The 14,128-nt window shown below is 49.7% G+C and overlaps 1 protein-coding gene across 1 annotated transcript in view; it reads right to left on the bottom strand.

The window, feature by feature from the left end:
* LOC120921661 overlaps positions 1-14,128 on the bottom strand; it is an 87,349-nt gene that overhangs the window by 60,566 nt on the left and 12,655 nt on the right. The window contains exons 2-3 of the mRNA XM_040334178.1: positions 13,389-13,691; positions 7,001-7,297 (exon numbers count right to left, since the gene is read on the bottom strand). Coding sequence (XP_040190112.1) covers positions 7,001-7,297; positions 13,389-13,691 — 600 coding nt within the window. The remainder of the gene's footprint in view (positions 1-7,000; positions 7,298-13,388; positions 13,692-14,128) is intronic.

The raw sequence follows: 14,128 nt of genomic DNA on the forward strand, positions 1-14,128 counted from the left end.
ATGGACACTGTGGGGTGGCACAGATGGACACTGTGGGGCGGCACTGATGGACACTGTGGGGCGGCACTGATGGACACTGTGGGGCGGCACTGATGGACACTGTGGGGCGGCACTGATTTACTTGTTGCCAGTCAGTGCCCATTTGTGGGCACTGATTGGCATCTTTTTTTTCTTGCATCCTTTTTTTTTTCCCCATTTATTTATTTTTTCAGACTTTTTTTTTTTTTTTCCTTCCCTGGTGGGCATCCCTGGTGGTCCATGTGGCGATCCGAGGGGGGGCTGCGCTGATAAACAATCAGCGCGAACCCCCCCTGTCAGGAGAGCCGCCGATCGTGGTTAAAGCAAGCTCTTTGGTCCACCCCGCGCTGTAAGAACAGCAGGACTCTGGACACTATAAGTCCAAGGATTCCACTTACTTTCCTCGCAAGGGGCGAAGTAAGCTCTCCAAGTGCGACAATAAATCCTCCTAGAGGATAACTTCCTAGCCTTCATCAAGGTAGGAATCACAGAATCAGACAGGCCCCGGTCTCTTAGTACCTGGCTTTCCATAGCCATGCCGTTAAGCGAGCGACTGTAAAGCAGGATGCAGTATGGGACCTTGTGACAGCCGGTCCTCTCTCAGCGGTAGACACCAAGGGACGTCTGCTACTAGACGCACTAGATTGGCGTACCAAGGACGCCAAGGCCAATCCGGAGCAATTAGGATCATAGGAATCCCCTCTGCGAAGCAGAAGAGGCAGGAGCTTAGAGGAGGGAAGGCACAGATTAGCCGGTACTGACTCCACTAACGCATCTGTCGCGTCCGCCCATGGGTCTCTTGACCTGGCCACAAACCTCAATACCTTCCGATTGAGTCGAGACGCCAGGGGATCTTTGTCTGGCGTGCCCCATCTTGGGCAAAGGAGCTGAAACACCTCTGGGTGCAGAGACCATTCTCCTTGGTCCAGCATCTGGTGACACAGGTAGTTTGCCTGCCAGTTTTCCACACCCGGAATGTATATGGCCGACAATGCCGGTATGCTTCTTTCTGCCAACCTTAGGATGTGGGCGACTTACGACGCTGCAACCAAGCTTCTTGTTCCTCCTTGATGGTTGACATATGCCACCGCTGTGGCGTAGTCCGACTGGATCCTGACTGGACGCCCTCGTAGCCTCAGACCATGTGGAGAGACACAGCCTGATCGCCCGGGACCTTGATCGACAAATGGGAATCCTCTGGAGACCAGCGACCCTGGGTCGACTGAACCCCCCAGACTCCCAACAAGGGAGGCCCTGACCAAGTGGCTCACCCGGATTAGATAATCCAGGGATGATGGGCGCTTGTCCCATCTGGACATAACTTCCTTTTGTAGCACTTGCGTGTGAGATTGCGCCTATGGTACCGCCTCGAAGGAGGCCAACATGAGGCCCGGGACTCACATGCAAAGCGGAGTGACGACCCTTCTGGGATGTCAACTACCGCACCGCAACCATGAAGGGTCTGCAACCTTTCCACAGGGAAGCAAACCTTTGCCTCTGAGAAGTCCAGAATCAATCCCAGATATACTAGGCATTGAGTCGTTACCATTATTGACTTCTGAATGTTCAGTAGCCATCCAAGTGTCTGATGTTATAGACACGCTCACCTCTAATTCTGAGGCTGAAGCGGCTCTCAGAAGCAGGTCATCCAAGTAGCCCACGACAGCAATGTCACGTTGTCCAAGTAGGGCGAGAATTGGGGCAATCACCTTGCATAACACCCTTGGTGCCGATGCCAGGCCAAAGACAGAGCGAACCGATTCCATCCGGAATCTTGTACCTTCATGAAGCAATTGAGGGCCCTGAGGTCCAGAATTGGGCGAACGCCCTCCTTCTTTGGTACTATGAACAGATTGGAGTAAAACCCCTGAAATCGATCCTGTACTGGGACAGGAATAACAACCCCTCGTATCAACAGGTCTTGAACTGCCCCAAATAGGGCTTCCTGACGAGTCGGTTGTAGCTGGCGGTTGGAGGGGAAAAAAACAATCTGTTTGGTGGGCAAGATAGAAGCTCTATCTTGCACCCTGAGGACACTACTTTGCAAACCCACTGGTCGGGGACCTGAGATGTCCACCGGGTCGCGATTTCGCGAAGACGTCCCCCCACCTGAGAGATGGGTGGGGGCAAACCTTCATGCGGACGTAGCTTTGTCTGCAGGTTTGTTGAGTTTGCGAAGCTAGGGACGTCTCAGTCCCTGAGCAGGTGCTTTAATCGGCCTGTGGTCTTTTACCCGCCGTACTGGGCGGGCGAAAAACACGCTTGTATGCGGTAAAGAAGGGCCCTTGCCTACGGCGTGGCTCCTTCCCCTTTTTGGACTGTGGGAGCAGTGTGCTCTACCTCCTGTAGCATCTTTAATTATGTCATCCAGGGGAGTTCCAAAAAGACTCTCGCCCTTAAAGGGCAAGTCTATCAGGGCTTTCTTGGAAGATTGGTTGGTGGATCAAATCTTAACCAAGTAGACGGCGTAACGCTGACCTGAGGAATAGTGACCAAGGCTTATTCACAAATGAATTTTAGGCCTTGTACTAGTATGTCAGCTAGAGCTACCTCGTTCGATGAAGACTGATGCTTGTAACCCATTGAGCAGCATCTTTGCCGCTTCCGTGCGTGTCTGAGACACTAGGGCCCCAACTATGGTTGGGCATACCGTCAACACACTACCGTGTACAGGTTGCGGGTGATCGCCTCAGCCTTCTCGTCCGCAGGGTCTTTGAAGGCGGGAGCCCCCTCCACTGATATGGTGGAGCTTGTTTAATCTGGACACAGGAGGGTCCACTATCGGGGGCGAGGTACATCTTTTCAAGAAACTCTCTTCAAGAGGGTTCTTGGTCCACATCTTCAGATACCTCAGGGTCATGAGCTAGCGGGACCCGGCAACGCATCCAAGTTGTCCCCAGCAGATGGCGGAGGGAGTGGGCACTTTCTAGCCCCTATTCTCCCACAAGCTGCCTCCACCTTGGCTACAAAGGCATCTAGGATTGCCGCCTAGTGTCCACTGATAAATCGGGTGCAGGGGCATCAATTGCCAGCTCAGATGTCTCGGGGGGAAAAAGTGTCTGCTTCTGACGCCATGCTGTCCACAAACCTGACACAGGAACCCCCAAACAAGTAACCCCCCACTCCTGGCTGCAGCAGAGACGAGAGGTTCCCCCCCCAGAGGACTCACCACCCAGGAACCGTAATAGATGGTTTAGCTAGCAGAGCTGCTGCCTGCAGAGTGTGTCTGTCGATCTGTGCTCTCCAAAGCTGGGATCGAAGGCTGTTTGTGGGGCTGCGATTTTTGTCAGTCTTTCAGACTGCTCAGTCGCAGGGTGTATCTGTTCATCTGCCATTTTTAAAATGGTCTGATCCATGGTACAATGGCCGCTGATCTGACACTAGAGGCCAACAGGGCAGAAAACCACAGTGCAGCAAGTAATGCAGCTGTTAGTACACCACAGCAAAAATCGCCAAAAAAAATGCGGCTTACAAGAAGATGGCCGCCAGTGAGAAAAGAAATACAGCATGGACACCAACCTGGGCGTCGACAGCATGGAGCAAGACACACAGGAATGCAGAATCTCTTATGCAGCTTTATACATTGTGCAAGTAAAGAAATACAGCATGGATACACCAAACATGGCCGCCGACAGCATGGAGCAGGACACACAGGTAAACAGAATCAGCTTATACACTGATTTAGTGACTTATGGTTCCCCAAGTGAAGCTCCCCAGAGGAACCCCTGCCCAGCAGCTAACTCAGAGAGCCTAGGAGGAGGAGGGAGGGTGGGAGAAGGGGGATAAGGCCCTTGACTCACCTCTAAAGCAAGGTAGTAGCTACTTACCCTTCCTGTGGGTTTATGCTAGACGCATCTTGGACAGTATCTTCCGCATGGTAACGGAGGTGGCTGTCGGCCAGGCTACTGCGACTCGGCCCTGTAGACCACTCCGATGCATAAAGCTCACCAGCCATCCGTAGAGTGACGGGCATGTCATGGATGACCCAGCGCGCAGCTATGGTCGGCACACGCTCGGTGGCCGAAACTGGGAAGAATACAAGGATCTGGGATCCAGCCTGTTGCCCAGTCGGCAGTTGATTGAAGATCGCAGGAAAAACAAATAAATAAAAAATCCAAAAAATGAATCCAAACTAAAAGCCTCCAAGCCATGGGCCTGAAGGGAGCCATGTCTTCTCCTTAGACTAGGCAGAAAAAAATGAATTGCTTGGTGCAGGCTAAGGGGATATAGTCAGTGGGACCACACCCTTAGTCACTCCTAAAGATAGATAGGCTATTCCCACTATGTCAAGATTAAGGCTGTGTCCATCCATGAACGAAAGAGAAAAATGTAAGCATCGCCTATGGAGATTTTTAAGTACTGAAGTTTGGCGCCATTCCATGAGTGTGTGCAATTTTAAAACATGACATGTTAGTTATCCATTTACTCGGCTTAACATCTTTCACATTATATAAAATAATTGGTAAACTTTACTGTTTTGTTATTTTTTAATTCATGAAAACATTTTATTCCCCCAAAAAAAGGCGTTTGAAAAATGATTGCGCAAATACCATGCAAGATAAAAAGTTGCAATGACCGCCATTTTATTCCCTAGGGTGTCTGCTAAAAAAAACATATATAGTGTTTGGGGGTTCTGAGTAATTTTCTAGCAAAAAAAAAAAAATTATTATGATTTTTGCATGTAGGAGAGAAGTGCCAAAATAGGCCCGGTATGGAAGTGGTTAATGAATAATAAAAAAAAAAAACAGCAAAGTTGCCCCAAGATGTTACACCGTGAGAATCGTGATCTTTATTCTAAAGCAAAAAAATTATGATTCTCATTTTAGCCAGAATCATGCCGCTCTAACACACACTAATTACAAGCAAACAGATCACAGGTGAGGATGGTTACCTTTAATAGACATAGAAATAATATAGAGCAAACACGAAGGACAAAAACCATCTGCAACTAAATCCCTCGATGAGTAAGGATTAGAAGTGTTTCCTATAACAGGATATAGTGTGGGATTTTTTTACCTTTAATAGACATTCAAACCCCTTTGTGTCACCTTGTGTGCATGTTATCAGGCCAAAATCACCAGGGTATGTAAACTTTTGATCAGGGTCATTTGTTGTGAATAAACACAGTTGATGAATTTGATTCCCAGTGAATGGTGGGGGGGGGGGGGGTCAGGACAAGTCTGATCATTGGAGGAGAGTACACTGAGATTCCCAGTGAATGGCGGTGTGGGGTGGGGGCTGGACTGCCAGGCTGCATGCTGGGATCAAAGGTTTGATATGGATTTGGGGGGGGGGGGGGGGGGTGTGGGTGCCATTTTATTAAACATTTTGCTGTGGAGGTTCCACTCATAACCCACACTAGACCAAAATGACCTGCTATGGATTAGGATGGTGGGGGGAGCAATATTGTTTTTTTTTTTTCCATTGGCAATTATAAATCCCCCTCCTGGCATCCACATGTGTTCTGCCCAGCTGACAGGATCGGCTATGTGGCTTCTTATTGGTTGGTGCTGCCCATGTGATGGCACCGACCAATTTAAAATGCTCCGAAACAGGGAGGGGTCTTGTGTAAGTTCACCTTACAGATTTCTCTATAAAGGAGAACTTAACCTTTAACAAGTACAGATACTGATTGATAAGGACGCCGGCATTAACCACTTAACCCCCGGACCATATTGCTGCCCTAAGACCAGAGCACTTTTTGCGATTCGGGACTGCGTCGCTTTAACTGACAAATGTCGTGCAACGCGACTCCCAAACAAAATTGGCATCCTTTTTTCCCCCACAAATAAAGCTTTTTGGTGGTATTTGATCACCTCTGCGGTTTTTATTTTTTGCGCTATAAACAAAAATAGAGCGACAATTTTGAAAAAAAAATTATATTTTTTTACTTTTTGCTATAATAAATATCCCCCAAAAGTATATATAAAAAAAACATTTTTTCCTCAGATTAGGCCGATACGTATTCTTCTACATATTTTTCTTTAAAAAAAAATCACAGTAAGCGATTATTGATTGGTTTGCGCAAAAGTTATAGCGTTTACAAAATAGGGGGTATTTTTATTAATATATTTTTTTACTAGTAATGGCGGCGATCAGCGATTTTTTTTCGGTACTGCGACATTATGGCGGACACGTCGGACACCTTTGACACATTTTTGGGACCATTGGCATTTTTATAGCGATCAGTGATATAAAAATCCATTGATTACTATAAAAATGCCACTGGCAGTGAAGGGCTTAACACTAGGGGGCGGGGAAGGGGTCAAGTATGTCCCTGGGTGTGTTCTTACTGTAGGGGGGTGGCCTCACTAGGGGAAACACTGATCCTCTGTTCATACATTGTATGAACCGAAGATCAGCATTTCCCCTGCTGACAGGACCGGGAGCTGTGTGTTTACACACACAGCTCCCGGTCCCCGCTCTGTAACGAGCAATCGCGGGTGCCCGGCGGCGATCGAGCCCGCCGGGCACCCGCATGGGAGTCACGGACGAGCAGGGGGCGCGCGCACGCGCCCCTAGTGGCCGCAAAGAGAGCCGACGTAGAGCTACGGGCTCTCGCCCAGGAGAGCTGACCTGCCACAGTAGAATGACGGCGGCTGGTCGGCAAGTAGTTAAATAAACACAGGTATCAGTGCCCACACGGCGTCACAGCATAAAATATCACATCCAGAATTATAGGAGCGTTTTTATGACGTAGAAAAAAAGAAATATTGAAAAATACACCTCTTTGCAAAATGGAGCCAATTTTACTTTCTCTCTCGTCTGATCAATATTTATAAACAATGTGCCTGATAATCAATTTTTCTGCCCTTAGCAACTTGTACAGTTCTTCCAGATACACAATTCCCCGATATCAATGTTATAGTCAGGAAATTAAAAGCAAGGAGAGGGAAAGAGTAGCAGCAGTGCAGCAGTAAGATGGGACATACAAAACACGCCCTGTGTGTAATTTCATAAAAAGATTAGTAAACTGACTTACCCCGAATATTGAGATTTATCTTAGTGAACTGTGAAGTACCATCCACCAACACCACTTCAGCCTTGTAGACCCCGCTGTCCTCTATAGTCAGGTTCTTTATAGTCAGCACTCCATTGGTACTATAAATATCTGCTCTGCCTTCAAGAAGGGGGGAATATGTGACATTTTTCTGGGGGCTCAGCTTCATGTGCGCCACTTCATGCTTTCCTTTTCTCCAAATTATCTCTGAAAGCTCTCCAGAATATTTTGGCTTCAGAACAACATCACTTCCCACCGATTTTTCTTCTACTTCTACAGCTGCAAGGAGAGGAAAGAGTTAAACTGTACATACAACACGGGGGGGAGTTATTGAGACACTGGACACATGGAACCCCTTATACTCCCCCCAATCCCCACTGCTGTGCACTATCCCCCTATACTCGCCCCAATCCCCACTGCTGTGTACTATCCCCCCTATACTCCCCCCAATCCCACTGCTGTGTACTATCCCCCCTATACTCCCCCAATCCCCACTGCTGTGTACTATCCCCCTATACTCCCCCAATCCCCACTGCTGTGTACTATCCCCCCTATACTCCCCCCAATCCCCACTGCCGTGTACTATTCCCCCTATACTCCCCCAATCCCCACTGCTGTGTACTATCCCCCTATACTCCCCCCAATCCCCACTGCTGTGTACTATCCCCCTATACTCCCCCCAATCCCCACTGCTGTGTACTATCCCCCCTATACTCCCCCCAATCCCCACTGCTGTGTACTATCCCCCTATACTCCCCCAATCCCCACTGCTGTGTACTATCCCCCTATACTCCCCCCAATCCCCACTGCTGTGTACTATCCCCCTATACTCCCCCCAATCCCCACTGCTGTGTACTATCCCCCTATACCCCCCCCCCCAATCCCCACTGCTGTGTACTATCCCCCTATACTCCCCCCAATCCCCACTGCTGGGTACTATCCCCCCTATACTCCCCCCAATCCCCCTGCTGGGAACTACCCCCCATACTCACCCCAATCCCCACTGCTGGGTACTATCCCCCTATACTCCCCCCAATCCCCACTGCTGTGTACTATCCCCCCTATACTCCCCCCAATCCCCACTGCTGTGTACTATCCCCCTATACTCCCCCAATCCCCACTGCTGTGTACTATCCCCCTATACTCCCCCAATCCCCACTGCTGTGTACTATCCCCCTATACTCCCCCAATCCCCACTGCTGTGTACTATCCCCCCTATACTCCCCCCAATCCCCACTGCCGTGTACTATCCCCCTATACACCCCCAATCCCCACTGCTGTGTACTATCCCCCTATACTCCTCCAATCCCCACTGCTGTGTACTATCCCCCTATACTCCCCCCAATCCCCACTGCTGTGTACTATCCCCCTATACTCCCCCAATCCCCACTGCTGTGTACTATCCCCCTATACTCCCCCCAATCCCCACTGCTGTGTACTATCCCCCCTATACTCCCCCCCAATCCCCACTGCTGTGTACTATCCCCCTATACTCCCCCCAATCCCCACTGCTGTGTACTATCCCCCCTATACTCCCCCCCAATCCCCACTGCTGTGTACTATCCCCCTATACTCCCCCCAATCCCCACTGCTGTGTACTATCCCCCCTATACTCCCCCCAATCCCCACTGCTGTGTACTATCCCCCTATACTCCCCCCCCCCAATCCCCACTGCTGTGTACTATCCCCCTATACTCCCCCAATCCCCACTGCTGTGTACTATCCCCCTATACTCCCCCCAATCCCCACTGCTGTGTACTATCCCCCCTATACTCCCCCCCAATCCCCACTGCTGTGTACTATCCCCCCTATACTCCCCCAATCCCCACTGCTGTGTACTATCCCCCTACACTCCCCCCAATCCCCACTGCTGTGTACTATCCCCCTATACTCCCCCAATCCCCACTGCTGTGTACTATCCCCCTATACTCCCCCAATCCCCACTGCTGTGTACTATACCCCCTATACTCCCCCCAATCCCCACTGCTGTGTACTATCCCCCCTATACTCCCCCAATCCCCACTGCTGTGTACTATCCCCCTACACTCCCCCCAATCCCCACTGCTGTGTACTATCCCCCTATACTCCCCCCAATCCCCACTGCTGTGTACTATCCCCCTATACTCCCCCAATCCCCACTGCTGTGTACTATCCCCCTATACCCCCCAATCCCCACTGCTGGGTACTATCCCCCCTATACTCCCCCAATCCCCACTGCTGTGTACTATCCCCCTATACTCCCCCCAATCCCCACTGCTGTGTACTATCCCCCTATACTCCCCCAATCCCCACTGCTGTGTACTATCCCCCCTATACTCCCCCAATCCCCACTGCTGTGTACTATCCCCCTATACTCCCTCCAATCCCCACTGCTGTGTACTATCCCCCTATACTCCCCCCAATCCCACTGCTGTGTACTATCCCCCTATACTCCCCCAATCCCCACTGCTGTGTACTATCCCCCCTATACTCCCTCCAATCCCCACTGCTGTGTACTATCCCCCTATACTCCCCCCAATCCCCACTGCTGTGTACTATCCCCCCTATACTCCCCCCAATCCCCACTGCTGTGTACTATCCCCCTATATTCCCCCAATCCCCACTGTTGTGCACTATCCCCCTATACTCCCCCCAATCCCCACTGCTGTGTACTATCCCCCTATACTCCCCCAATCCCCACTGCTGTGTACTATCCCCCTATACTCCCCCCAATCCCCACTGCTGTGTACTATCCCCCTATACTCCCCCCAATCCCCACTGCTGTGTACTATCCCCCTATACTCCCCCCAATCCCCACTGCTGTGTACTATCCCCCTATACTCCCCCCAATCCCCACTGCTGTGTACTATCCCCCTATACACCCCCCAATCCCCACTGCTGTGTACTATCCCCCTATACACCCCCCAATCCCCACTGCTGTGTACTATCCCCCTATACTCCACATCTTAGAGGGTGTATCTCCTGACCAGGTTTTTAGCCAGACTGCGCGCCTGGCTGAATTTACTAAAGCTGCTGATCTCGCCGCCATCTTAATAGACTCGGCTGACGCATCCGCCATATACTTGACTGCTTTCAGAATCAAAGGAAAGGACTCCAAGAGATCCTTTCTTGGTATACCTGCCTCTACGTGACTCATTAGCTTCTCTATCCAGCATTCTAAGTTATGGGCAACCACTGTGGCAGCCATAGCAGGTTTAAAACTGGCTGACGTGGAATCCCATGCCTTTTTTAAAAGAGAATCAGCTCTTTTGTCCATTGCGTCCTTCAAGACCCCCATATCTTCGAAGGCAAGGTCTGTGCGACGTGACACCTGTGAGAAGGCCGCATCCACTTTTGTTTTTTTGTTCCACACTTCCGTGTCTTTATCTTCAAAAGGAAACCTCCTTTTAAGGGTTTTGGAAAAGAAGGAACCCCTTTCAGTGTCTTTCCACTCCTTTTTAATCGTGTCCGACAGGACTCTATGATCTGGGAAGACTCTCCGCTTAGAGTCGTCCAGACCCTGGTACATCTTATCATGTATGGACAATTGCACCTTCTCCTCCTGAATATCCAGGGTAGTGTAAATTGCTTTAAGTAAATCATCTACTTCCTCTAAAAGATAATTTATATCTGGAGCTTCTGTAAGATTTTCTTCCTCTTCCTCCTCCGAATCTCTGATAGAGGGGAGAGTGCTAGCCCCTTCATCCCCAGAGTCCCCTTCTGTTCGTCTGTATACGGAGACTTTTGGGCTGGGTGGTGTTTGCTGAGGCTCCGCCTGAACTACAGGACCTTGTGTCAAAAAAGTTTTAACTAAACTTAAAGAATTTGTGAGTTCCTGTACTGAGGAAAATAAATCCTTGTACTGCTGAGAAGTTTCTTCTTCAACCAAACTCTTAATGCAAGACCTGCACATCGCCTTTTGCCATGAATCTCTCAAAGGATTCTTGCAGGGTGGACATTTTCTCTGTGGATCCAAGTGCCTAGTTTTGCCTACAGATTTTTCCTGCAACAAGATAAATAAAAAATACCTTTCTCTCTTCCTTTTTTTTTTTTTTTAAACTAAAAACACCCTGAGTGACTTTATCACCACCACCAAAAAAGTGTCCACAGTGTTAATGCAACCACCGCCTTTCAGTTACCAGGACCGAGAATATAAACCTCTGTCCGGTAACCACAGGCTCCCTCAGGGAGGAGAAACAATACACAACAAAGCCCATAAGGTAAATAATTAAGGCACCGCTGTACCTTACCTGGGCCTGACCGGTGCTTGCGGCGCCTGTATCTGCTGACGCTGACTGTCTCTCCTCCATATTGCAGAGATCGCAGCGGAACTCCAAAGAAAAGCTGGGTTTTTAAATTTTCCTGGCTTCCACGTCATTCGACGAGAAACGGAAGCGCCGGTCGAAAGACCCGCCCCCTGGTGGCTGCGTTCCAGGTGCTGGGAAACACAAGCGCCACACCCCCACAGGAAGCCGCGTCACCGTGCCTGACGTCACCCACCAGCCGGGACACGGAAGCTGACACGCGGACGCTGACCTCCAACGAAAACCGCCCGACCACCGACGTTATACCGCAGCCTCCAGACACCTTGACGCCGCCTCCTGAGGAACCAACGCTCCACTGAGCAGGAACAACCGGAGACTCTTGAACACCGCCTACACAGTTGAGGGGGACTGGGATGGTCGCTGCACTCCAAGCAGCACAAAAGAAAAAAAAAAAGGCATGCCTACTCCCTCCACCCTGGAGAGCGCTCAGCTCCCTGGTTCCCCATGATGCTTCCACCATGGCGGAGGAAACACAATAACTGAGGCCATGGTGGAAGAGGAGGGATTTGAAAGTATCACATGTGTTTCCTGAAAAAGAGGCGGAGCTGCAATTTGAGAAAATTGCTATAAGCGTATAGTGATTGGTTTGTGCAAAAGTTATAGGGCCAGATTCACATAGGTTAGCGGATCTTTAGATCCGCGTTACCCATGTGATTTAAGATCCGCCGCCGCAAGTTTTTGAGGCAAGTGGGTAATTCACAAAACACTTACCTCAAAACTTGCGGCGGCGTATCGTAAATCCCCCGGCGGAATTCAAATTCCGCGGGTAGGGGGAGTGTACTATTCAAATCAGGCGCGTCCCCGCGCCGATCGAATAGCGCATGCGCCGTCCGGAAATTTTCCCAGCGTGCATTGCTCCAAATGACGTTGCAAGGACATCACTGGTTTCGACGTTTACATAAATTACGTCCATCCATATTCGCGATCGATTTACGCAAATGACGTAAAAAATTCAAATTTCATCGCGGGAACGACGGCCATACTTAACATTGGCTGCGCCTCATAAAAGCAGGGGTAACTATACGCCGGGAAAACCCTTACGTAAATGGCGTAAAGTGACTGCGTCGGGCCCGCGTACATTCGTGAATTGTCGTATCTCGCTGATTTACATATTCTTGCCGTAAATCAGCGAGAACGCCCCCAGCGGCCATTTTAAAAATGCAGTTAGGATCCGACGGGGTAACACAGTTACACCTGTCGGATCTTAGGCATATCTATGCGACTGATTCTATGAACCAGTCGCATAGATACGACCGACGCAACTCTGAGATACGCCGTCGTATCGCTATGTGAATCTGGCCCATAGTGGCTACAAAATAGGGGAGAGAATTCTGACATTTTTTAAAAAAAAAAAATTTTTTTTTTTTACTAGTAATGGCGGTGATCTGCAAATTTTGTCAGGACTGCGATATTGCAGCAGACACATCGGACACTTTTGACACATTTTTAGGACCATTCACATTAATACAGTGATCAGTGCTATAAAAATGCATTGATTACTGTATAAATGTGACTGGCAGTGAAGGGGTTAACATTAGGGGGCGAGAAAAAGGTTAAATGTATATCCTGGGAGTGATTCTTACTGTAGGGGGAGGGGGGTGACTGGGGGAGGTGACCGATGCTGTGTCCCCCTCTGTACAAGAGACACAGATCGGTCTCCTCTCTCCCTGACAAGACGTGGAGCTCTGTGTTTACACCTCATCATTACACACAGAGCTCCACATCACTGCTCTAAAACTGGCGATCGTGGGTACCTGGCGGACATCGCGGCCGCCAGGCACGCACATCGGCATTGCGGTGACACGCTGAGCGCGCGCACCACCACACGCGCCCCCTAGTGGCTGGAGGACCCGAGGCCGTAAAAAGACGACCTCCCGGATTTATAGACCCACCTTGAGACCTTCTTTTTACATACACCCGGGTATGTAGTAGTTAAAGCAAGGGTGGGGGGGGGGGCAAGTGGGGAGAAAAAGAGGAAAAGGAGGGGTAGAAGTGCAGCAGAAAGATGGGACATACAAAACACACCCTGCTTGTACTTTTTATAAAAATGTTGTAAATTGACTTACCGTATACAATGAGATTTATCTTGGTGTACTGTGAAGTACTATTCACCGTCACATCTGCCTCGTAGAGCCCACTGTCCTCTATAGTCAGGTCCCTTATGTTCAGAGCTCCATTGGTTCTATCAATAGTTGCTCTGTCTTTAAGAATGTAAAATTCTGGCTGTTCCTGGGGGCTCAGATTCATGACCACCACCTTGTCCCTTTCCTTGTCCTTTTCTTTTCTCCATGTTATCTCTGAAGGTACTCCAGAATATTGTGGCTTCAGAATAACATCACTTCCCACCAATTTTACTTGTACTACTACAGCTGCAAGGAGAGGAAAGGAAACAATTAAACTGTGTCCACAAAACGAGGGGGGGGTGATTGAGACACTGAAAACATGGAACCCCTATACTCCCCCAATCCCCACTGCTGTGTACTATCCCCCTATACTCCCCCAATCCCCACTGCTGTGTACTATCCCCCTATACTCCCCCAATCCCCACTGCTGTGTACTATCCCCCTATACTCCCCCAATCCCCACTGCTGTGTACTATCCCCCTATACTCCCCCAATCCCCACTGCTGTGTACTATCCCCCCTATACTCCCCCCAATCCCCACTGCTGTGTACTATCCCCCCTATACTCCCCCCCAATCCCCACTGCTGTGTACTATCCCCCTATACTCCCCCAATCCTCACTGCTGTGTACTTTCCCCCTATACTCCCCCCAATCCCCACTGCTGGGTACTATCCCCCCTATAC

This window comes from Rana temporaria, assembly GCF_905171775.1.
Source record: "Rana temporaria chromosome 2 unlocalized genomic scaffold, aRanTem1.1 chr2o, whole genome shotgun sequence".
In the NCBI taxonomy this organism is placed as follows: domain Eukaryota; kingdom Metazoa; phylum Chordata; class Amphibia; order Anura; family Ranidae; genus Rana; species Rana temporaria.